The following is a 27104-nucleotide window of genomic DNA, read 5'->3' as shown; positions in this document are numbered from 1 at the left end:
TTAAAATGAACGATATCGGACTATAACCACGCCCACTTTTTCGATATCGAAAATTTCGAAAAACCGAAAAAGTGCGATAATTCATTACAAAAGACAGCTAAAACGACGAAACTTGGTAGATGAGTTGAACTTATGACGCAGAATAGAAAATTAGTAAAATTTTGGACAATGGGCGTGGCACCGCCCACTTTTAAAAGAAGGTAATTTAAAAGTTTTGCAAGCTGTAATTTGGCAGTCGTTGAAGATATCTTGATGAAATTTGGCAGGAACGTTACTTCTATTACTATATGTACGCCTAATAAAAATTAGCAAAATCGGAGAAGGACCACGCCCACTTTTAAAAAAAAATTTTTTTAAAGTAAAATTTTAACAAAAAATTTAATATCTTTACAGTATATAAGTAAATTATGTCAACATTCAACTCTAGTAATGATATGGTGCAACAAAATACAAAAATAAAAGAAAATTTCAAAATGGGCGTGGCTCCGCCCTTTTTCATTTAATTTGTCTAGGATACTTTTAACGCCATGAGTCGAACAAAAATTAACCAATCCTTTTGAAATTTGGTAGGGGCATAGATTTTATGACATTAACTGTTTTCTGTGAAAATGGGCGAAATCGGTTGATGCCACGCCCAGTTTTTATACACAGGCGTCCGTCTGTCCTTCCGCATGGCCCTTAACACGATAACTTGGGCAAAAATCGACATATCTTTAATGAACTTAGTTCACGTGCTTACTTGAACTCACTTTATCTTGGTATGAAAAATGAACGAAATCCGACTATGACCACGCCCACTTTTTCGATATCGAAAATTACGAAAAATGAAAAAATCCCATAATTCTATACCAAATACGAAAAAAAGCATGAAACATGGTAAGGTAATTGGATTGTTTTATTGACGCGAAATATAACTTTAGAAAAAACTTTATAAAATGGTTGTGACACCTACCATATTAAGTAGAAGAAAATGAAAAAGTTCTACAGGGCGAAATAAAAAACCCTTAAAATCTTGGCAGGTATTACATATATAAATAAATTAGCTGTATCCAACAGATGATGTTCTGGGTCACCCTGGTCCACATTTTGGTCTATATCTGGAAAACGCCTTCACACCACTCCCTTTTAAAACTCTCATTAATACCTTTAATTTGATACCCATATCGTACACACTCATTCTAGAGTCACCCCTGGTCCACCTTTATGGCGATATCTCGAAAAGGCGTCCACCTATAGAACTAAGCCCCACGCCCTTTTAAAATACTTATTAACACCTTTCATTTGATACCCATATCGTAAAAACATATTCTAAGGTCACCCCTGGTCCACCTTTATGGCGATATCTCGAAAAGGCGAACACCTATAGAACAAAGGCCCACTCCCTTTTAAAATACTCATTAACACCTTTCTTTTGATACCCATATTGTAAAAACAAATTCTAGTGTCACCCCTGCTCCACCTTTATGGCTTTATCTCGCAACGGCGTCCACATATGGAACTAAGGATTACTCCCTTTTAAAATACTCATTAACACCTTTCTTTTGATACCCATATTGTACAAACAAATTCTAGGGTTACCACTGGTCCACCTTTATGGCGATATATCGAAACCGCGTCCACCTATGGAACTAAGGATTACTCCCTTTTAAAATACTCATTAGCACCTTTCATTTGATACCCATATCGTGCAAACGCGTTCTATAGTCACCCCTGGTCCACCTTTATGGCGATATCTCGAAAAGGCGACCACCTATACAACAACCACCACTCCCTTTTAAAACCCTTATTAATACCTTTAATTTGATACCCATATCGTACAAACATATTCTAGAGTCACCCCTGGTCCACCTTTAGGGCGATATTTCGAAACGGCGTCCACCTATAGAACTAAGGCCCACTCCCTTTTAAAATACTCATTAACGCCTTTCGTTTGATGCCCATATTGTACAAACAAATTCTAGGGTCACCCCTGGTCACCTTATGGCGATATCTCGAAACGGCGTGCACCTATGGAACTAAGGATTACTCCCTTTTAAAATGCTCATTAACACCTTTTTTTTTATACCCATATTGTACAAACAAATTCTAGGGTCACCCCTGGTCCACCTTTGTGGCGATATCTCGAAATGGCGTCCACCTATGGAACTAAGGATTACTCCCTTTTAAAATACTCATTAACACCTTTCATTTGAAACCCATATCGTACAAACGCATTCTAGAGTCAACCCTGATCCACCTTTATGGCTATATCCCTAAATGGCATCCACCTATAGAACTATGGCCCACTCCCTCATAAAATACTCTTTAACGCCTTTCATTTGATACACAGTCCAGGGTTTCCCTCGGTTCATTTTCCTACATGGTTATTTTCCCTTATGTTGTCACCATAGCTCTCAACTGAGTATGTAATGTTCAGTTACACCCGAACTTAACCTTCCTTACTTGTTTTCAATGTTATGCATGTCATAAATGTGAAAATTTGGATGTCTAGATGTATTTGTGACTCAATCACATCAAAACGTCAAAACTGATAGCCAAAAACTGGAAGCATCTAGTTTTTTTTTTTTTTTGGAAAAACAGTTACAGGGAACAGTTACTTTTGAATATTTTTTTAAACACTTTGTGACTCAATCACTCCAAAACGGCTGAACGTATTTGGAGATCGACTATAGTGTGGAAGGAACTACCATTATTATTAAAAAAAAAAATTAACAGGTGGGTTCTCACACTTCTTGGAAACAGTATTTTTTTATAATGGTTTTTAGTTGTTACAACTTTAAGTATATAAAGGTCAAGCACATGTCGGAAAACTAACAAGCGACATGCTCTCATATCCGAAGAATTGCTTCGGGTTTTTTTGGACTATCGCCGGTTCATTCCGATATTGTTTTCGGAGAGTGCGGCCATCGGATAATTTGGGTCCAACCTTAAAAAAATCAATTTTGGTAAAGAACGTATTTTTCAAATAAATTACATACACTGTGCGAGACAATCTGCGTAACATACACTGAAAGAAATGGTGCTAGTAAAATCAAAAAATCGGTTCTGTTGTTCTTGACTTAACGGAGATTCGGTGAAATTGATCGAATTATGGTTAATTCGACCGAGTTCTCTGTCAAGCGAACAAATTAGTTTAGTCATTTCAACAGAAGAGAAATTGTTACTCTTAAGTTAACAAAATTTTGTAAAATTGACAGATTCCTAATCAATCTAACTGGTTTTTCTGTTAACACAACTGATCTTACAGGTCATTTCAACGGCGATCAACTGTCAATACAAACAATAAAAAACTAGGTTTTCAGTTATCAATACAAAACGAAAAAACCCTTTTTTGAATTTACCGTGCAAAAAATTGTGAGATACCGAGACACCTATTTATCGGGTACAATTTTGCAACTTCTCCTCCAAGCGAAATGCAAAATGGCGCCCTCTTGTTGCACAAGTTTTGCTTGAACGAACAGGATTTTTCCAAAGTCAGTAACATTTTGTTCAAGTTTTTATGAATTTTCACTCACGCGAACGAATCTAATAAGATAATAAAAAAAACATCCTTTTTTAATGTTGATGTTTCCGACAAAATAAAAGTTTGAGTTGTTTCACTCCGAGTGTATTTCTGCCATGAAATGCTCTCAGTGAAAACTCATATGCCTTGCAGATGCCGTTCGGAGTCGGCATAAAACAAGTAGGTCGCGTCCCACAAAATTTGCACGAAAAATTAAAAAGGAGCACGACGCAAATTCGAAGAGAAGTTCGGCCTTAAAATCTCTTTGGAGGTTATCGCGCCTTACATTTATTTATTTATATGGCAACATAGGTGCTTTCATACAAAGCTGTCGCAATAACTTTTTGGTTCATTTGACTACTAGAACGGTCAACTACGAATCAACGATTTGTGCGCAGTTGATTCAACATCTTGTTGCGATGGATAAATATTGACAGAAATTTCGGTTTGGTTTTACCAGTCTTTTTCTTCAGTGTATCAAGCCTTCCTTTGGATTATTTAGGGCCGTATCCTTTCAAGACAATTTCGAAATATTATCTGCACTATTTTTTACTTTTTTTTATTGGTATTTTCGGTTCATTTTTGGATTCTTCTCGGATATCTATATCTGCTGCTGAGAATATGGCCCTGGAAATATTCTCTTATCTCAGTTGCCATTTACAATGCTCCGCAAATTTCAAAAACCCACTTTCATTGCATTTTTTTCAAAGTCCTCTATCTGGGCACAAATTTAATATATGTGACCTGGTCTATGAAAAGGTGGCTTATGACTCAAAAAAAAGTTTCCACTTGTTTTCTGGTTTCGATAGTTTTTGAGACGCTCTTTCACGTGGTGAAAACTAGAAAGTCCTAACTTGCTTAGAAGTGTACTAAAAATGTAGAGAAAGAAGAGCAAACATGAAAGACGATGAAGCCTTTGGTTCTTTCGATGCCACTTTGATGGCTGGTGAAGCATCCTCAGATTTTTTTGATTTTTTTTCTATGGCAATGGAGCATGGGCATGACTGTTCATAATGCAAAAGAAAAACTACTAAGAAACTGAAGAAATTGTTTATCTTTAACAGCTGTTTCTCGCAATTTCTTTTTTGAGTCATAAGTCACCTTTTCATAGACCGGGTCACATATGTTGATAGTGTGGTTAGGAAAAAGTTCAGAAATACGGAGTTTTTCAAAACTTATCTGAAATAGGCCATTTTCGACACGACAACCGAGATAGCGTGAAATTCCACTAAGCGGGCGATATGTTTCAGAAATGCAGACACACAAGAAAGGAAATCAAATCTTAACAATAAGTTAAACTATAAAATAAATATGCTATCAGAATGTAGTTAAGGGCCTCTATTTGGAAGTACAGTGAAACCTCCCTTGGGCGGGCATCGTAAGTCGTGTGCGCTCAAGGGAGTATGTAGCTATTTTAAATTTTTAAAATTTTTTAACAGGTTTAGACTCCGAGCCTTTATTTTAAGACAAATTTGTGCAGGGAAATCATAAGAAAGGAGGTGAAAGCACAGGAAGGACAAAAACCGAATACAGAGGAGAAAACAATAAAGAATCTACGGCATAAACTAAGGAAAAACAATATTGTCACAACGAAAGCGGACAAAGGAAACACCACTGTGCTAATCGAAAAAGAGCAATATATATCCAAAACCGAGGATCTCATAGAGGAAATGAAATGTCGTAGAATGAGAGAGGATCCCACAGATGAATACCAAAAACAAATCAAAGTTGCTATAAAAAATGCAACAAATATAGTAGATTCTAACATGGCACATAGATTGGTCCAAATGAACCCTTCGGCTCCTCCACTGCTTGCGCTACCAAAAATCCACAAGCCGGACACGCCAATGAGGCCCATCATTAATTTTAAATCGGCACCATGTTACAAACTGTCCAAATATTTAAAAACGATATTGATAGACACTCTGGAGCTAAGGAACGAATATGCAATAGCTAACACAACAGAACTAATAGAGAGACTCGAGACCGTAGAGCTAACAAGAAACAGCAAATTGGTATCTTTTGACATAAAAGATCTATACCCATCTATACCACTATCGGAGACTTTGGACATAGTTAGCTCAACAATAGTTCATAACACAAAAAACAAAGTGAAAAGTATGCAAATCACAAATACGCTAAGAACCACTTTACGTCAAAACTATTTTAAATTCAACAATAAAATATATAGACAAACAAACGGTCTTGGAATGGGAAGCCCCACATCGGCAATTCTTATGGAAGTATTCATGCAAAATCTGGAAGAAAAGTACATACAGGAGCTGAAGTCCAAATTAGGCGTGTCATTTTATGCTAGATACGTGGATAACATAATATGCGTTTTAACTACTAATAACGAAGAGCTCGTACTGGAGTACCTCAACAAACAGCACGGCAATATAAAATTTACAATGGAAACCGAAAAAGATGGAGGAATCAACTATCTAGACCTCACGATAAATATTGATAAAGAAGCCAAAAGATTTAACTATAACATATATAGAAAGTCAACGGCCACAGACACAATAATACACAATACCTCAAATCACCCTCAACATCATAAAAATGCAGCATTAAGGCACTTGGTACATAGACTTGAAAGAACACCTCTTACACAAGAGGCACAAAGAGAGAACTTGAGGTCATATATAATATCGCTGCAAACAACGGATATAAAAAAGCACTAGTAGATAAGCTCAGAAGGACAAATGGAGAACCAAAAAGAAATAATGAAAAAGAAAATAATAGCTGGACGACTATGACATATAATGGAAAAGCAACATATAAATTGGCAAATTTCTTTAAAAAATACAACATTAACACAGCATTCAAAACATCGAACAATCTAGGGCGAAAACTAAGAACTAACACTAACTCAGAGGATCCGTTTAGCAGCCACGGCGTATACAAGCTTACCTGCGGATGCCAGCATAGTTACATAGGACAAACAGGACGGCAAATAAGAACGAGGTTCAGAGAACATATTAGAGATTACAACAAAAAAATACGGAATCCAAACATTATACCCGAGTCTAACTTCGCGAATCACATGGTCGAGAATGAATGTTCCCCAGCAAACATCAATAAAACAGTTAGGGTTCTTCACATACAAGAAAAGGGCCGACGTCTAAATGTACTCGAAAACATGGAAATCTACAAACAGAAAACATTCGACGGTAGAATAATAAACGAACAGATAAACACCATTTCTGACACAATATTCGAGCCTTTAAAACTTGTTTACAGGAAACAACTTAAACACACAGGTACAACAGACAAACGCACAACAACAAATAAACACAAAACAATTAACACACCAAAACAAAAAACCGACAAAGAAGGTCAAACGACTAAAATCACAGATTTCTACCTACCCCAGTCAGCCACACAAATCGATTAGTAAACCACCCTCGGTTCTGAACGAACACACAGCACATACACATAACTAAATATACACAAGCATCAATTTGACAATACCTGCTCATATACCTACGAACTATAAATACAGGACAAATGACAACAACAGATCAGAACGAAAATCGACACTGATGATGGCACAACGCCGAAACCGGTTTGTCTCAAAACCAAATTTGACAAGGGATGACGGAAAATCGTTCCAATATACATCACAAATTTTTATAGTACTCTGATAGACTTCAGAAACGAACTTATGCAAATAAAGTAGATGCGGATAAACTGCTAATACAAATTAAATAAAATAGTAAATGTAAGGCGCGATAACCTCTGAAGATATTTTAGGTCGAGCTTCTCTTCCATTTTGCGTCATGCTCCTTTGTGATTTTTCCTACAAATTTGCCGGACGGGACCTACTTGGTTTATGCCGACTTCGAACGGCATCTGCGGGACAGATAAGTTTTCACTGAGAGCTTTTCATGGCAGAAATATACTAGGAGTGCTTGGCAAACACTGCCGAGAGGCGACCCCGCTTAAAAAATTGTTCTCTTAATTGAAAAAATTTGTTTCTAAGATTTTGATATTGCTTTGCCTGGGGCGTGAACCCAGGATCGTTTTTGTGGGAGGCGGAGCACGCTACCATCACACCACGGCGGCCGCACAACAAATTATTCTACACATAATAAGTTCAAACTTTAAAGAAATTTTCATTTAATTCGTAATTTTAAACATTGTATTCAACTTATCTAAACACTGACTTTATTCAAGGAACAACAAAAAGAGTCATAAATTCGGTATAACAAAGCATCAGAAAAAGGGCTTAACTCTACACGATCATCGTAAAAAACTTATAAATCATTTATGTTGCATGACGAAATGTACCAATTATGTGTAAATTCCGCGACAAATTTAAACTTTTGTATGCATTTGCTAAAAAAACAAAAACTGGTAAAAAAAAACAGCAACAAACTCGGTGAAATAATTGCATGGCTTAAATAAATTACTTTCCCATCACCTACAACTCTTCTCGTTTTCTGCAAATATCTGTCAACTCGATGTAGTTTGTAGATGGTTTTTGGATATAGAAGCACCACTATGACGCCACGACCAGTTACAATGAAAAGGAAAACTTTCAATTTAAAAATTGATAAAAAGGAAAATAGTTATTCCTAGGAAAAGTTAAACTTGTACTAGCGAGACTGTCATTGAAAATAAAAAATAAAATGGGCGCGAAGCAACTCGAATTCCGTAAATGCTTATGAGAGTACTACATAAAAGTGAATATGCAGGTAAGAATATACAAATGTAGTATTTCATGTGTGAGAAAACTAAAATTAAAAAACAAAAGAAAAAGTATGTTAACTAAACATGACAAAGTACCAACTGCTGTTGTCAACAAAAAAACAAGAAAAATATTAGGTAGTTTGGCTGTTATGCCACATATGGTTGGTATGTGGCACTGCCGCCCAACTATTATAAAAAGCATTGTTGTTGTTTGTATGTGTTTTACGTACCTTCCTCATCGCCCAACTTGTAGACTAACTCTTTGGCGCGATTTGGAATATTGTCGAATTTCTCCAGTATGACTCCTTTAATGTGTTGCGCCCAAAGACGTTTCTGGTCACGATTTTTGGCTGTCAATTTGATTTGATTACGCGGTTCATGGTAGGGTATTACATAAAAGCTTGTAGGTTCACCAGGTAAATGTTCACTTAGCATTAGATTATTTTGCTACGATGGCGAAATAAAAGACAGGCAAAAACAAAAATGGTAAATACTAAGTAAATATACAGAGTTTTAGAAGCACAATAACAAATTGTCAAATGAAACTGAAATTGAAATTAAATGTAACAATGTGACTTGTATGTTTGTATTTTATTTCAGATCTTATGTGTTTCTTGCCACTTACATGTATGTAACTCTTGAATTGTAAACGTGTGTCCTCTTTAGGTTTAGTAATAATCAGCATCGTATCGAATAGAAAGACCATGCGTGGTTTGTTGTGCTCCATTAGGAGACCCTCTTGACGAAGCTCGCCCAAAACTGTGAGTTCTAGAAAAAAATTAGTAGATATAAATGCATAACTACAATGACGTAACAAAAATTATATATATATAAATATAAGTACATATAAAAGAAGTTAAGTTTATTGATGATCCAAATGTATGAAGCCCTCTAGAAACAGTTACTTTTTAATTACATTGGAGTCAATCACGCCAGAACGGCTGGATAAAATTTGGAACGGATAGCAGGCTAGAAAAAGAAAAGGGCGCACTCGCGGATAGAACTTTTTAATTATACTTCATCTTACTAGTCCATATATTTACCTTGAGTAATGAAGTCTTTGGGTCACATAAATCGAGAACTCATAATTTGAAAAAGTGGGCATATCCACGCAACATTTCACTTCCGTTAGGAAACCTCTAGTTTATCAAATCTTTATGAGTACTATGAGTCTATGTGACCTTGGTTGATCAAATTTGGTTTCTTTGTCATATAGGTTGAGGTCTAAGAAACTTGAAAATGTGAGCAGCGGGATTGTTTTGGGACTATCTCAAGATCATTTCGAAATGATTTTCGGTACTATCAACTGTAGGAGCTGTTTTTGGCATCATTTCGATACAGTTCTAAGATAGTTTCGGAACTATTTTGCGAAACAGTTGAATTCATTTCGGTATCATTTCGTGACCAATTCTAGATCATTTTAAACGAATTTCAAAATACTTTGCGGACTTTGGACTATCTTCTGATCACAGCCGTATGCTTTTCTTCATATTTTCCGAAGCTTTGTTTGGATAATTTTGTCTCCATTTCAGGACTGGTTTCGGGAATATTTAGGATTCGGTTCGGAACTATTTCAGAATTGATTTCAGGATTATTTTCAGACTAATTCGTGATCATTTAGATATAGCTTCGTGATCACTATTTCGTAAATTTTTCCGAATTATATCGGGATTTTTTCGAAATTATTTTTGGGGTCATTTTATGACTATTATCTGATCATCTAGGACTATTTTTTGCATTATATCGAAACTATTTTAGGATAGTTTCGGACAGTTTCGGTGTACAGTTGAAGCTGTTTCGGGATAATTTCGTGACCATTTTGAGACCATTTCAGAACTATTTTCAAATACTTTCCAAATTTTTTTCGTGGTCATTTCAGAATAATTTCGATACTAACTTCTGATCACAGTGGTATTGTTTGAAGATAATATACCTGGATTATTTCGGGCATATGCTTTTATTTCTATTTATTTATTTATTTAGTGTTTGTACAAGGAAGACTTAGTCTTTTAGGCAGTACATCAATCCGATTAAGTAATTATACCGAAATGTTACAAAAAGAAATTTACTTATTCATCTAAAGATATAACATAACATAATAAAACAGAAAAGTTAAATACATACAAATTTTCAATAGTATATATTATCATACATTCACTTAAAACTTCAAAGATTTAGAGTAACTTAAGAGTTAAGAAAAGAAAATGCTGCTAGTTTGAAACATCCTGCTTTTTTAATAGTTTTTGTTTTGGAGGGAAGTGAGTTCCATAGACAGAGAACAGTCTTGAGGATGTTGTATATTTAAACTTAGGGACCAATAGATTTAGGGTCCGAGTCGACTGACACAAATTTTGTTTTTCAAATAAAAAAGGGGGATTTTTGGAATGAAGTAGCTTATGCAAGTAGCATAGATTTCTAAGTTTTAAGAAGGTATTAACATTACTTCCGAGAATTTGTACGGCATATGAAGAGATATGATCAAATTTCCTTTTAGAAAAAACGAAACGGGCAGCATTGTTTAAGGCAAGCTGCAATTTATTATGTGAAGACGAATCAAGATTACCGTATATAAGTTCCCCATAAGAAATTTGAGGAATTATAAGAGATTTGACCAGCTTCATTTTTGTTTCACGTGGTAGTAAATAGGCAGTTCTGTACGAATTTCGAAGGGTATTATATACATTTTACCGACCATAAGGTTAACATGGTCCACACAAGTTAATTCAGAGTTAATTCTGAAGCCTAAATTGGTGACCACGTCTTGGAATATTTTGTCTTCAGTAAGTATAACTTCAGGAAGGCTGTTCAAGTCACATGTTGCGCTTGATATTGCTAACGCCTTAGATTTCGTTGCATTCATATATAACTTATTTCTGCGAGCCCAATTTCCTATGCGTGATAAGTCTTCATTCGGCCTGACGAACAAGTCTCCGGTAAGCCCAATAGGGCGTGACAAGTATATTTGTGTGTCGTCCGCGTAGAGATGTATTTTGGCATTTTGGCAACAAGGAACTATGTCGTTAATAAAAACTGTAAACAATATTGGACCCAAAATAGATCCTTGTGGGACACCAGATATTATAAGTTTTAAGTTTGAGACATTATCACCGCATTGAACTTGCTGAAATCGAGCTGTGAGGTAGTTTTGGATTAGCTTTATAGCATAAGAGCTGAAGTTATAGTTTGTTTCCAGCTTATGAAGAAGTATTCTGAAGTCAACTGTGTCAAAAGCTCGTGAGAAATCTAAAAGTACAAGTACTGTAAGCTCATTACGGTCATAGGCAGGGCGTATGTCTTCAATAATCTTAAGCATGGCAGTAGCGCAACTATGTCCTCTCTTGAATCCCGACTGGTCCTCAGATAGTAAGTTATTATTATATATATAATCAATTATCTGCTCAGCTAATAGCTTCTCATAAACCTTAGACAAGGCTGGCAACAGGCTAATTGGTCTGAATTCTTTGGAAGAACATGGAGACTTAACTTTAGGAATAGGGATAACATTAGCTATTTTCCATTGACTTGGAAACCCACCGGACATAATTGAAAAGTTAAAAATATGTGTTAGTGAAGCTGTAACAAATGGAAGTATAAGGTTATTAAATCGTATACTGATGCCAACGACTCCAACGGCGTTAGACTTAACGTCAAATATAGCATCTAAGACATCACTTTCGGTTACAACTGAGAAGTCAAAAATATCAATATCAATATTCTGCCTATACTACCCATCTTACTGTATTCATAACTGGTGTTATGATCATCATTATAATTTACACTGTTATCGCTTATATTACCATTCAGGAAGTGTGAGTTCATGACATTAGGGTCAAATTTGCATTGTATATTATCATTTTTGGATACTCCAAAAGTGCGAAGATTCTTCCATAACATTTTTGGAGGCAAATTTGCATAAAATTTATTATTCAAATATGCCACCTTAGCATTCCGGATACATAAGGTAGCTTGATTGCGCAAAAGACGATAGGCTTCCCATTTGTTTTCATATGGCAATTGCTTCCATTCTCTATAAGCTTTCTCACCTTTTCTTAAAAGCTTCAAAATTTCATTTGAAAACCATGGTTTTTTATGACCTTGGATTTTAACGGATTTTAGAGGAGCATATCTATTAAAAAGGTGATTGACAATATTCCAACTTTTCGTCTAACTTAGAGAAGGAAAAGCATCCATTCCAGTCAAGAAAAGCAACCTAATTACTTAGCTTATCTAGGTTTACAGCATTATAGTTCCTATAGGTCAATTCAAAGTCGGGCTCTTTTACGTTGAATTTCAGATCATACGATAAAAATAACATTTCGTGGTCAGAAATAACATCCATGGGGAGTTGGTCAATATGATTTATGTTACGGGTCGCGAATGTGTTCACAATGCACACATCATTTGCCTGAAAGTTACTTAAAAGGTTCTTACTGCGGGAATCTTTATTAAGGATATCAATATTAAAGTCACCGCAGATGATGACATGTTCATAATTTATTGCATATTCAGAGAGTTTAATAAATAAGCATGTTAAGCCATTTGACCTATTGACACAAGCCACAAAACACTTAGTCCGAGCATCGCCTATTTCAATAAATATACTTTCTACCTCACTGGTATGGTCTGAGCGATAAATTACTTTTGGATTCAGAAAATTTTTGCAGTATATAGCAACTCCACCACCACGGATTTAATTTTTCCTATCATTTCTCAGCAATACATATTTATCTAATGAATATGAATGGTCTTCAACGCCAGATTTGAACCACGTTTCGGTAATACAAATTAAGTCAAGTTTTTCTCCTTCTTCTTCATCTCTTATTGCCAGTCCCAGAGGGTGGTATGTATTTTGTTCCAGTCCCACTCCGAGTCTCAGTCTCAGTCCCAGTCCTAGTCCAAATCCCAGTCCCAGCCCGTCTCTGGTATACTTCCCGGAAAAAAGCATCGTAAATACTAATATAGGCAAATTTATATACGAAATTTCAGGCAAATCGAGGACGTATGTAAATATGTAGGTCTGTGGGTATTATTAATTCTTGTCTTTATTTCGGCTTCGCATGCATATTTATCAGTTTTGCCAGGTTGATGCGACTAAACCGAATACCACAATGAACTTTAGAGCTCTCAGCAACAGCATTCATTTGATATCCATAATACACACACATTCTAGGGGTATCCGGGTCCATGTTTTGCTCTATCTCTCGAGACCCTAGTCACTCAGCGGTGTAAAACTTACTCTGTACTAAAGCATACATCAACAGCTTCAATTTGATACCCATAATATAAAAACATATTCTAGGTGTATCCGGGTCCACGTTTTGGACTATATCTCGAGACCCTAGCCTCCCAGTTGTATGAAAATTATCCTGTACTATAGCACTCATCAACAGCTTTTATTTGATATCCATATTGTATAAACACATTCTAGGGGTACCCGGGTCCACGTTTTGGGCTATATCTCGAGAACCTAGCCACCCAGTTGTATCAAAATTATCCTGTACTATAGCACTCATCAACAGCTTTTATTTGATATCCATATTGTATAAACACATTCTAGGGGTACCCGGGTCCACGTTTTGGGCTATATCTCGAGACCCTAGCCTCCCAGTTGTATGAAAATAATCCTGTACTATAGCACTCATCAACAGCTTTCATTTGATATCCATATTGTATAAACACATTCTAGGGGTACCCGGGTCCACGTTTTGATCTCAAGACCCTAGGCACGTAGTGAAAAAAAGGTAATCTCGATATTGTTTTCAGAATCATTTCCTATCTATTGGGCAACTTTTTCGCGTTTGTTTTATAACGATTTCGGGTCGTGCTGGGATTGTCGATATTGTTTTCGGGTTTACTAGGGGATCATTTTGGAATCGTCTTAAGGATGACCTTCGGACTATTGCAAGGTAGTTTCGGAATTTTTATAGATTTTTTCGAGAAAATTTCGGAATTGTTTTAAGGGTCGTTTAGGAAATATTTCAGGATAAAAGTTTATTTCAAGGTTATTTTAAGGACCATTTGGAATAATTTCAGAACTCTCTCCGAATTATTTAATGGTTTCGGTATTATTTCTGGGCTGTTTTTTGTATAATCCAATATCGGAATTATTTGCTTTGAATATCTGAATTGTTGTTCACAACTGGTAACAGGTTTTTAAAATCATTATCAATCTTATTTTTTTTAAATTCCACATATTTCACTGACCTGGTCCCAACCACCCATCCAATATGCCCGATAATTCTTTAACTCTTATTTGTTGCTCCAACTTACGCTTCACCTGATCGATATGACGCGCCACTTGTCGCATGATTTCGTAGGCTTGCAACACTTCCTTTACATCGCAATGTTTACGTAGATTCTAGAAAAAAATAAGCGAAATAAAATATATTTAAAACATAGAATATATAAATATTTGTGCAAAATTGTGCAACTAACGTCCAATAGCAGATGATATTTGAGTATACGTTGCACTGGCTTCAGCAAATATGAGCCGAGTGGCAGTTTGTGTTGCAACATTTTTTGTGTGGACGTTAGTAGTGCGTTGGTGTGTGTGGCCTGTAGCAGTTTAGTCAGCAATGATATGGCTTCAGGATAGCTTGTACTGTGAAAAGCAAAAAGAAAGAAAAGAATATATAAATAAAATTATTTTAAAATTCATTGCAACTACGAATTCTAAGTAACTTATTTTGTCAGTGAAAAATTTTAAGCATTTGAAAACTTAATTTATTTCAACAAGATTTTTTCGCTTGAAGTGTACTAGGACTTTCACGCTTTCTTATAGAGTAGAGGGGAAATTCGTTGTTTTAAATGCCGTTCTGGTGCTTTGGATGATGTACTAGTGCCTTGTACAGCACAAATGCCTCGGAAATGACTATTTCGAACTCTCGAGCTTTCGAGTCTAATGTCTATAGTCGCTTATTACGACAGGAATGCCTTCTCATTTCGAGACATTAGAAATTTTGTGAGGTATTTTGTGAAGGATTTTTAGTTCATAACCCAGCTATTCACAATGAAACATATAGAAAACAAGTAAGGACGGCTAAGTTCGGGTCTAACCGAACATTACATACTACCGTTACGGGGTACCGTTATGCGAACAAAATTAATATACTCTGTGAGTTCTGCTCAGCTGAGTATAAAAATTTCGTTAGGAAGCCCATAGATCGAGATAAAAAATACCAGCTGGACTTTTACTTTGAAGGACAACGGATAAGAGAGAAATGGGTGGTGAGTCCAACAGGCTGAGAGAAAGATAAAAGTATACATGGATAGGAGCGGCAAGAAAGGAAAGGAGTAAAGAAAGTTGAATAAAAGGGACAATGATGAGAACTAAAGTACCTTGCTCAATCAATGATATCACTTTCGCGACAGGGACAGGTATAATCTAAAAATATAATGTATGGTCCGATTTGCTTGAATTATATCGAGAGACTGAGTGAGAAAGAGAAAATTCTAGTGAGCAAGGAAAATAATATAGGTGGGAGAGAAATCTGAATAGAGACACATATGAAGATATAATAAGAGAAGAGAAGAAATAGAGAAAAACAAAAAGGGAGAGAGGAACAGCTAGTGTGAAAAGTGTGAAATGGCAGAGGATGTGAAAGAGGGAAAAGGACAAGCGAACAGTAGAGGTTTTTTAAGTTCTTTCAAAAAATGCAGGTACGAAACATCTGCTGGGTCATGAAATCATCTGCTGGATCTGTTCGTCTTTGTTATGTAAATTAAGCTTTACCAAACCGATATTGTGGGTGTGCAACTGACTTTATAGGATGTATTTAAGATTTTAAACCATGCTTAATGAAGGGTATTGCATAAAATACGTCGTAGCAATAGCGAAATTAATGCGGCAGCCAATGCTTTTCTACCAGTTTAGCCGGTCCATAAAGACCTCACATAGACTGAATGAGTCAACGACAAAACTAAATAAAACTCCATAAAAAATCAGGACCTATGTTAACACCATCCTTTTGGCAAATACTAGAAGCTTTCTTAGACCTTTAATTGCTGCTTGTAGATCTGTGTTATTTAAAATAGCTGGAGTCTAGGCTTAGCTAGCGAAGAGTACTAACACAAAACGTGCTCGATCGTTTTCTTCATGTAACCAGAACTTAATACTTCTGCTTTCAATCACGAGCAATAATTAAAAAAGACGTGGTGCCAGAAGGTTACAGTTAGAACACTCCCCGAAGGCCTTGGGGAGTGCTATCGATGTTGACGGTCCTTTGCTGGATGAAATAGGATTTGCCACGGGTAGGTGAGGTTGACAATTGAGTTTTAGAAGCTATATATTGCACTAGAAACCCCTTGAGAGGGTTGCGCTACACAACCCTTGAATCAATTTTTTTTTTATTTTGATAGTTGTTAATGATTAAATGTATTTATTAGTATAATACAAGCCGGACCCGTGCGCATCTTGCGCGACAAATATAAAGTCTCATATCAAATATCAACAGAAATCGCTGCCATCTGGCAAATGTTACGAACTGCTAATGCAGTGTTAGTTCTAATCAAATATTCACAATAGTGCCATCACTACGACTAATTATGCCCCAACTCGCCAATAGCACGAATCCCCATCTTTACAACCAAAACTTTGTTTATAGATCTGGATTACAAATAAGAGCGCAAAAGGGACCTGTACACAAAAACAGCAATTAGAAATAATATATAAGATAGGGTGATTCCAGTCCCACTCCACGGTAATACCGTGTTCAAAATATCACACACAAACTTCGTTCCTAATTTGACACGATTAATGAGTGTCGCGCAGGGTCAAAGTAATGAATTAAATTTTTGTGCTCTAGTACCCAAACTCGGGAATGCTATTCTTTTTGAACGTCCAATATAATATTATCGCACTTATTTAAAATTTTGAATCTAGAGAGAGAGTTCTTAAATTTTATTCCTGTGCGACATCCCTTAGTCGTCTTAAACGGGACCAGAACTTATGTGTGATATCTTCCTTGATATCACCGTCAGGCCAAAATAAAATCGGTGGTTCGATTTAAAAGGACTAATCTAATTTACATATTGTTTCACTAAAGGGAATTCCCTTGTCGGTCATTAAAATCGCAAAAGTCATACACAAAAATTCCAACCTCTGGCAGCGTCAAAACACATCAAAAGCGTCAAATGCCAACTAAAGAGTAATTGCAATACTTCGTCTTGTGCAATATGCAAACTTATATCGCAACAAAAACAACTAGAACCGTAACAATACAAAATATTTGCAAGAATAGTAGATAAATAACTTTGACGGCGGGAGTCAAATACCAAAGTGACCCAATGTCAGTCAAGGCAGAGCCGCCAAGGGGTGACCGTGAAGGTGACGACGGCAATAGTGGCTGGCAGCAATGATGACAACAGCAAAGAATGCAAATCCAAATCATGACAACGTCATTACTTGTATTGGGTTTTATTTTCTTTCAAGTATACTTCTTATACTTGTTGCCTGCCACAAAATCTGTCATTATTTTGGTTGCAAATATCAAATAATCGAAACGTGTGTTGTTAGACTGTCAGAGTGAACGCAACTAACTGACAGTGTTAGAGATAATACAAAGTTATAACAATAACAATATGAACAACAACAACAAAGGCGTATCCGTAATGAACTCAGCATGATAGCACATCACTCCTACGAAAACTTTTTAAACATTTTTGCATGCTTAGCCCAGAACTGTCCAAATGGCTTATTGCTAATGTCAACGCTTTGCATTGCGCTGAGAACAAATATCTATCTAAATGGCAATAGAACTCAACTCTGGGTGAAGATTGTGAGTTTTCAAATAAAAAATACAATAACAAGCAAAAAAGTGAAAAATAGATGGCGCATTTGACAGCAACGAACTTCTAAGGCAGTCAACAATTTTCAGTTATTTTTGTTATTGCGCGCGCTGAGGGGGTAACAACGAGCGCAACAGCACTCTACGCCTGTCTAATGCGGCAATTACCCACCGACGTGTGCCGTACGTACGGCCGTTTGTCGTACGAAGCACGTTTGACCGAACTCTCAAGCCCGTAGGAATCATTGTGTGCGTCTGTGTACATGTACATAACATATTTGTGTGTGTATTGTTTACAGATAAGCACTGTTGCCATTGAACATTTTGCATGCATGTTTATGGAAACATCATCAACTTTTTCCAATTTAATTTTTGATGTTGTAAAAGGCTGGAATTAATATATTAATTAAATATAAATAGATTACATATTTCTAATCTGCACTTTTACATAATTATTTCGAATTATTTTCACAATTTTTCAAACTTTAATTAGGTGTTTTTGTATAAGACTGCAAACGGTCAAAAATTAGCGCACAAAAGTTTACTGGGCAACTCTGTCTAGTGAGAGAGCGATCAGCTGACACGTTCTTACGGAAAAAATCAAAATTGTTTTGATTTCTGCGTTCCGGGCTACGTACGTACGGGCGTTGCACGTCGGTGAGTTTTCGTTTACATTGCACACTCATAAGATAGGTCGTGTCAGCTGACACGTTTTTTCTACGTACGTTCGTGAGTAACCACGGCTTAACTGTCGAGCAAACAAACTAACCACCTATACGTTTGGCTGAATGAATGTCTAGATTGCATAGCTGACTGAGCTGGTTAACTCCTTGGATGGCCGCATGCCAAATGAAGTAACTGGACTGTCTAAACTTTGCTGCGTGCCTATCTTTATTCTGCTATCATTCGTTTGTTTATTCGTTGGGATGAGTGGTGAGCAGTCTAAAGCACTTTCTAGCATTGCACAGTGTTCCCTCATGAGACTAGAAGTGCTCTAATTTGTTTCCCCCAAAACCACACAAGTGATAGAAAGAGCGATGGCTTCTTTCGTGGCCACATGCGGTAACGACCAAGGTTGAGTTTGGGCGAAAATATGAGATATTGCTTGCTCCGTGTTCTCCTTTGATCCACTATAACACAAATTTTCATAGTTCTTGTTAAAAAAATTTAAATATAATGAACTAAAACCCAAAGAGCCAAGGTAAACTCTCAGTTTGTCATAAGGCTTTGTATGGAAAATTATCAAGAAGAAGCAATCAGCTGTTGGTACTGAATTCCCCTTGCTATTGGTGTTGTTCAAAGTTGTACAGGTATTCAGAGCCAACTGAATAAACACGAGAGAGCCTTTTAGCGCCAGAAGTGATGGACATATGGACAACGCTGCGACTAGAGAATACGGCAAATTATCAGCCGGAGATGGTTTGTCCTTAAGGTGGAAGCTCGTTCGGTTTGACCATACTAATCACTGATATGACCCCAACATATTGATGGCCAAGCTCTGCATAATATATTATTAATATACATACATATATAGTTTAAGAAAGTCTGCTGCCAAACGCTGCTGCTGACACAATAATTCTGTAAATATATCCATAGCAGAGGGAAAATTAAAACCTCAAACTACCGTGTCATCAATAAAATGACTTGCGAAAGTGAGAGATGAGCAATGGTCAGGAGATATGTGGGAAATCTACTACTCACCACGGGAGCAAAGGGCTGCTGAGAGTAACCATAGATTACGAAACGGACATAAGCGAGGCAAACGGCTTCATACGACCATCGCTGGGTTATCACAGGTCAGTGCGCTATTGCAACGATGCTCCCTTTACGGAAGCTGTCAGGATAAGGAGGAGGAAGAGTCGATTCATCACTTTGTCTGCCGATATCCTGGACTGCAAACAAGGCGACTTAGATTCCCACTTAAGTTCATCCCAGAAAGAAAGTTGATCGTTGAGGACTACTGGGAAGTAATCTAGCTGGATGAATGTGCCGCCACCCAGCGCCACCGCAAAGATTCACAATGAATAAAAATGTCTCCGAGCGAAAGTGTGGGAAGTTCTCTTTAGGGCGTGCCTAACCTAACCAGAGATCTAACGTAGCGAGCATCCGGTGTAATGAAAAATACTTTTTCAGGTACGGAGTAATGCGCGGACTATAGGAGGTTAGGTTTGATTAGGTAGCACTTTCAATGAGGAAGGAAACCTTGCACTCGAAGTCTTATAGTCTAGTTTATCCCAGCCTCTTTCCCCTTCAAAGAAACCAAAAAACCAAAAACTAATTAAAACTGTGTATAAAATTACGCTAGAAGCTTTTCAGGTATATAGTGAAATTTTAAAAACTGAGTCGTTCATTGAAAGTTATACGGAAAATAAAATTTTTTTTTGAATTCTCAGTGTCAAGTTCACTGTGCCACATTATAGCAAAGTCACCCACAAAAGTATGCCCAAGATGAGCAGCCGCAAAATCTCACTTAGTTTTCTTTCCTTTAGTTCGTCTAGAAGTAGTATGCACTTTTGTTCTATTTATTTTAGAGTCTAACATGCGTCCTCCACTTTAATGCTCTGTTAACAGATTGGCTACGTAGTGGCGTATTGGCTGCATGACTTTTGTTGTGAATTTTAAATTTAATTTAGTGTCAGTTCTAGCGAAAAATAGAAAATCGCATGAATTTTAAATAATAAAATCAACAACACGAAATAGGCCAGCCGGCTAAGAAAAATCAGATTAGAACAGTGCTATGCAACAGAAGCAGCAGCGACGCAAGCACAAATTACTAAGCGAGCTAGCGTTTTGCTAAAAGAATCTTTGGAGAAGACAAGAATAAATTGGAAATAAATATTTTATCGGTGTTTGTAGAGCCTCTACACCGTCCGGCAGTATGTGAGCTGCAGCTTGAATGACAATGCGCTTTTTTCTTGCTATTAATTTTCTTAAACAGTTTTTTTTTCTTTTTCATTACGAATTTCTAACGATTTTTTTGTTTTTAGTGGCATCATCTATGCTCAATTAATTAATAAGAGTTTTTTTCGCATTTTTCTCACTTACCAATATGTTGTGTATACATCAAATCTTTCACGCAAATCTATAAAACATTTGGCTATTTTTCCCGGTTCCATGCCAGAATTGATTAACTGCTTCAGGAGCGTTGAGTTGAACTCATAAATCTCTTCAATATTTGAGAAGAGTATTTTCAGTTCGTCGTAGCGTAGGCAGGCACGTTCTTTCCAATCCGATAAATAACTGTGAAAAAGAAATGTGCAAAAACAAAAAATTTGTTAACAACCTTCACGTGAAGATCTCATTAAGATTTCCGAAAACAATTGAAAGAAGATTTTGAAAACAGTAAAGATAGTACGAAAGTTTGCAGTGGAAAAATTAAGTCAACATTTTGCAAGAAAACTGATTGATTTGATTGAGATGAAAAAAAAGTTTTAGACTGACTGTTTCATGTGGAACTAGTGTAGCATCGAAGTCGTGGACGCCTAAAAGTATACCATACTATATGCAGTGTATAAACCAAATTTCACAGAGTCAACATCAGAAGCAGTAATTCTCAACCGACTAATAACAACCTGCCTACTAAGCTGTGTGCTTCGAGATAACGATTCTTATGGCTGATCCTAAATTTCTTTAGAGCTACAATTATAAAATAATTTGGCGGATATCTGTTATTTTAATAATACGCACAGATTTTATAAACCGTAAGACAATTTTACACAAACGTCTACTGTTTTACTGAAAAAAGCCTGCTTAATAGAAACAATCGGAGAATCCAGCATTCGACTATGAGCAAAACCGAGACCGAAAGAACTTTAAAAATGTATTTAGCCCAATGTATCCGTGAACCCTACATATGAGGCGAGGTTTTATCGCAGCCCGGCATTTTCAAGGCATTTTCCTTTTGAGCGTTTATTGCGAATGCTCCTAGGACCGTTTGTTTTAATTACGGAGCTCTTTCGCAGTCACTGGAAGGTACGTAAGGATATCTTTGAAGTCATGTTTTCATACTTTCAGAATTGGCTAGTCAGTGGCCCCTTGTATTAATACTGTAGAAATCGATTCGTGCAGCTTCTTAGAGCTCTACCGACTAACTAAATTAAAACCACAAGTGATTCCAGGGTCGAAATTACATCTAAATAAAGTCTGCCGTTTACGCCCTTTAACTCCGGCCAACGTAAATATGCATTCAACTGCTTTCGGAGCAGGACAAACACACATAAACTGGGCAGTGGTGTGGACAGAAGTGTTTACGTGCCAGTCTTCAAGGTTTGTTTAACCTTTTTTATAAAAAATACTCACTAACATTACTTTGATCTTAAAGAAGTCGGCGCTACGTTCTTGTGAAAGCGTGTTGGCCTTTTTATGATAAAGGACTGGCTTATATTTCTTTGACCGTGAATAAGTTGAGACTAATATCTGGACACTGTTCGATAGGTAATCACACATCTAGGATGGCCTTTGGATTCTACGATTACTGTCGCAGAGGCACATGTATTGTGGAGGAGAAAAAACCTCACCTTTGCTTATAATGGCGCTTAGTTGGCTCATCGTTAATATTTGGATGAATTCAGGGATTCAGTATTTTTGGAGCATTGAGAAGACTTAGCCAAATTTTTGTGTTTCATTCAACCAAAAACGTTCAATATGATACATTCGAAGGTGGGTGGTCATCTAAACGTAGTCACTAAATTGGTCAGCACACTGCGGTAAAATTACAAAACAGTTCCAAGAAATCCGAGTCCAAGAGCTAGACATTTTACATTCCGTTCTGTTCTGAATACAAAAGTAATCGACAATCGCTTATCAATAATCAGAATTGTCTTAATCGTAACCGGTTGAGAGATGGTCAAAGCAAAACTAGAACCGGTTGACAACGAGTTGCGCAATAATGCACCTGTAACAGTTGTCACCGCTAATGACATCGCCAGGTTAAAGTAGATTGCTAAACCTATTGGTTAGGTACTAAGCGAGAACTATTCAGTACTGCCGTCAAAACTAGTTTCAAGCTGAGAAACTTTGTGTAGGGCACTTTCTTGGCCAAAATAGCTAATCGTAGCCTTGCCTTACCAATCCAACCCTAACCGGCGCGGAGTGTAGTATCGTCACTACCCAGATATAAATGATATATATTTTTTATTTTTTTATTTATATTTACAAAAAACGTTTACTTGTTTTAAAGTAGAAAACAGTGAGAGCTTGAGATATAGCAAGCAAAAGATAACAGAAAAACTAAAACCTCACTTACCCTCTGATGACTTGTCCCAAATCCTCCACATAGCTGCGCTCAGAATCTACCATCTCCAGCATGGCACGCTCCAAAACACTCATACCACTATGTGGATCCATCGATTCATTTTCACTTTGATCAGCCAAGCTTTCGACACTCGCTAAATACGCAGTAGTTAGCTTGCCATTCAAATGATCTGAACCCGAACTAGAACTAGATGATGTTGAGCAAATGGAGGATGATGAAAGTGGACGATGTTTAAGTTTAGCAATATCCGGTAACATAAGACCGCACTTGCGTGACTCCTTTGGTGAAAATTTTGACTTAATATCAGTTAGACGATCCAAACTTTCTGCTGACATTTTACTTGCCTCCTCAAGCTCTTCCAACTGCTGTGCTGTTGGTAATTTGATGGGTACCGCACCACCTAAAGTATTAGCCTTGGCAGCCAAACTTTTCGAACGCGCATATGTAAGCATAGGTGATGCACTTACTGTGGATGCACATGCCGCCGAAGAGCTGCGTACTAAAGGTTTAGAGATCACTGGCTTACTAGTGGCTTCGATTAATTCAACACTAGTCATAGATGAGTTCATTATATCCTCATCGTTAAGTGTGAGCTTCTTGAGGTCGTTTGTGAGCAATGGGTAATTTAAGGCCTCAACAATTTCACAGGGTGACAAAGGCGCTGTGGCAATAAACTCTTTGGAGGGTGGTAGTGGCCGTTTGTTGATTTGTGCATCATTGTGGTGATTATTGTTGTGTGTGTTATGACTGTTTGACGTCTGTTCCACTTTAAGTGGTAAATCTGTTGGCGGCGAAGTAGCTCTGGCAGCATTCAGCATTTCCGAGGTGGTAGCTAACTGCTCCATTTCAATCAATTTAATACTTTCTTGTTGGTGTTCATAATTCGGCAGTGTAAATTTGTACGAAGTATTAAAGTTAAAAACTCGCTGTGTTTCGTTTGTGTTCGCATTATTATTTGTTGGTGTCACTTCACCATCAACCACACGGCTGTCAAAAGTTGGTATACTCACCGCAGTTGGAGTAGGAGGCGGCTTCTTTCCACCACGTGCAGGTTTTGCTTCATTGAAAGATTGAAAGCTTAGCGCATCCAAGTACTCTGAACTTGAATCGAAGGTCTCAACTAATTCGTTACCCGATTGCGTCAACTTGCCGGTAATCTTAGACAGCGGTATGTGTGAGAGCTTTACTTTATGCACTCCATTCGGTGTTGAGGTCGCATTTGGTAGAGGCACCTTCTTCTTAATATAACGATGTTGTGGCACCGGTGAGTTCAATGGGCTAGGCAAATGCACTGACTGTTTCTGCAGTGCATCAATGTCAACACTTTCTACATGCTCAGCATCTGAGTGTGTTATGATACGTTGCACATTAGCCGAGAGAATGCGTATTTGGTTTCGGTGCTTACTCGGGCTATTAAGGCTAGAGTTGCTGCCGGAATTGTGAGCGTATGGGGATTCGCGTACCGAGTGCGATCTAGAACTTCCGCTACTACAACTGCGTTGACTACACGATGAAGACGAAGAGAGTGAGGTGAGACTACGGCTACTCTTCGTGTAACTGTGTTTTACGATGTGGCTGTTGTTGCTGCCGGTATTACTTTGGCTGTAAGCGTGGTTGAGTAACTGAAATGTGCTGTTGACACCGCTTTGTAAAGAACTATTTAAAACTGCATTTGCTGCTTCAAGCGTTTGCTCCGCTGATTGACGTTTTTGTGGTGCTGTCAAATTTGTTGGTTGCTCTTGCTGTTGTCGTTCATCTGCTGCCAAACAATTACTCCTATTCTTATTGTTGTCGTTGCTATTACTGTAGTCTGCAAAGTAACTTGAATAGTCGTCGTTTAGTTTTTCGTCGGAAGTAAAATTTGTGCTACGATTGCTCTTATTGCTGAGCGTTGGCGAGTCAATGTGATTACTGGCACCACTCGTTTTACCGTTAACGCTATCAGCATTGCTGCCGCTGATTTCATTTTTGTTGCTGCTGCTGCAGCTTTCAATAATATGTGACTTTTTGTTGTTGTTATTATTACTAGTGGTGCTGCTATTCTGGTTGCTTCCATCCAGCACACTTGTCAATGTGTCGTATATGCCCAATAGCGATGGTGCTAACTCTGTGGAGCTACCTGCAATGGATGAAATAGAGAAAAATTAGAGAAATGTTTAGTATGCGTCACCTTTACGTACAGATTTTTTGAACATGATTTGCATACAATTGACAATGATTTTCTAATGTAAAAATCGTGTACATGACTGTGCTTATTTTTGTTGTGAGCAGTGTTGCCTATTATTTGAAAATTAATTAAATTGGACCTTTTTTGGTGGTGAATTCTTTTTTTAAATTACTCATTCTACCAATATGTTAAAGAGGTGGTCAAGTAACCTCAGCAAACCTGACCACCTTCATAGTAATGTATCATCTAGCCCCCTAGAAACCAAACAACAGTACAAACAAATTCAGTTTCCTAATTTATTGGCACTTAAACGTTTAATCGGCTTTCCAGCAAATCACCCAGTCGCTTCTTTCCCGTGTTATCCGTCGCCAATATGTAACAACAATGTAGTTCAAATCCTTTCTCTCCTTTTCTTTCCCGCAGTTTAGGCCCGCCCTCTTCCTCTGCTTTCATTGGCGGTTTCTGATTAGAATACCCTCCTGGCAGGAGCATCGGAGCCGCATAACATGGCCCACACAGCGTAGCCACTGTTTTGATTCGCTGGATTATAAAATCAATCGATTCCGGATCATTTAGGGACTATCTCCAGATCATCAAGGGATTGTTTTCGGGGCTATTTCAGGATTATACTCTGTCTTATGCCCAGTAGATTCCTCATAATACATAGTTTAGTTTTATCGAAATAAGCTCAGCCAATCTGGTGTGTTTGAGTCGCCAAGGTAACGTCTAGTCACTCCGATATCGAAACATCGAGATATCCCAACAACTCAAATTAACCATTATTTACCATTGGTCTAAATAATTTTGGAAAAGTTAGCAATTCTCGGCTTACTTACAGGATAATTTCGGGGTAAGCGCTACGGTGTTGGTTGGGATCATTTTTGGACTATTTCAGGATAATTTTCGGGTTGGCTAAAAGTTAATTGGTGATAATTTTCGAGAAAAATTCAGGACTATTTGGGCCATTTCGGAATTATTTCTAGATTACTTCAGGATTATTTCGGGACCGTTTAAGGATTGTGTTCGCAGTCGTTTAGGAACTATTTCTAGATTTCTTCAAAACTATTTTAGGGACCGTTTCGGGATTGTTTTGGGTACTTATGAGGTATATATTGAAAAGTGTGGATCATTTTTGTGGCTGTTTTCATAATTATATGACCGAAACGTTTCATGACAATTTCGGCATTATCTGTGTTTCGTGTCCAGATCGCTTTCCAGATTATTTCGGGATTATTTCGGAAAATTTTGGGAGTTTTTTCGTGGCCAATTTGAGACTTTTGAGAATGGGTTTCTAAGATGAATTTACAAGAAGAATTTGATAAATTTTGCCACTGATATTTTGTGTTATTGTAAAAGCATTGCAGAATTTACTTTCCGACAACAACTACATACAATATGGCAGCGTCGTGCACACAACAAATGGACGTGAACTTATTCGTCAGACGAAAAAAAAAGTTTAGAAAAATACACTCATGCCAATCCAAAGAAATTGAATTATACATATATTTTTTTGTTATTTTTATTGCTTGTTTTTGTTACCATTTATGCCATCAATTACGCTGCACTAATTTATGTGGCATTTGTAACATGCTCACCTGACTGCCACATATGCCAACATAATTTCATTGCATTCACCATAATTTAACAAGTAAGGAAGGCTAAGTTCGGGTGTAACCGAACATTACATACTCAGTTGAG

At 37.2% G+C, this 27104-nt stretch overlaps 1 protein-coding gene across 5 annotated transcripts in view; it reads right to left on the bottom strand.

Annotated features, from left to right (window-relative positions):
- Positions 1–27104, bottom strand: part of GEFmeso (Guanine nucleotide exchange factor in mesoderm) — a 477799-nt gene that overhangs the window by 10762 nt on the left and 439933 nt on the right. For all 5 annotated transcript variants that reach the window (XM_067774213.1, XM_067774212.1, XM_067774214.1 and 2 more), the window contains 6 exons: positions 23231–25358; positions 21031–21225; positions 14636–14801; positions 14405–14558; positions 8826–8968; positions 8431–8647 (listed from right to left, as the gene is read on the bottom strand). In XM_067774213.1, the coding sequence (XP_067630314.1) occupies positions 8431–8647; positions 8826–8968; positions 14405–14558; positions 14636–14801; positions 21031–21225; positions 23231–25358 (3003 nt within the window). The remainder of the gene's footprint in view (positions 1–8430; positions 8648–8825; positions 8969–14404; positions 14559–14635; positions 14802–21030; positions 21226–23230; positions 25359–27104) is intronic.

This window comes from Eurosta solidaginis, chromosome 3 (genome assembly GCF_040869045.1).
Source record: "Eurosta solidaginis isolate ZX-2024a chromosome 3, ASM4086904v1, whole genome shotgun sequence".
Classification (NCBI taxonomy): Eukaryota; Metazoa; Arthropoda; class Insecta; order Diptera; family Tephritidae; genus Eurosta; species Eurosta solidaginis.
The sequence above is the reverse complement of the archived record's forward strand: the minus strand, read 5'-3'. Positions and strand labels throughout refer to the sequence as shown.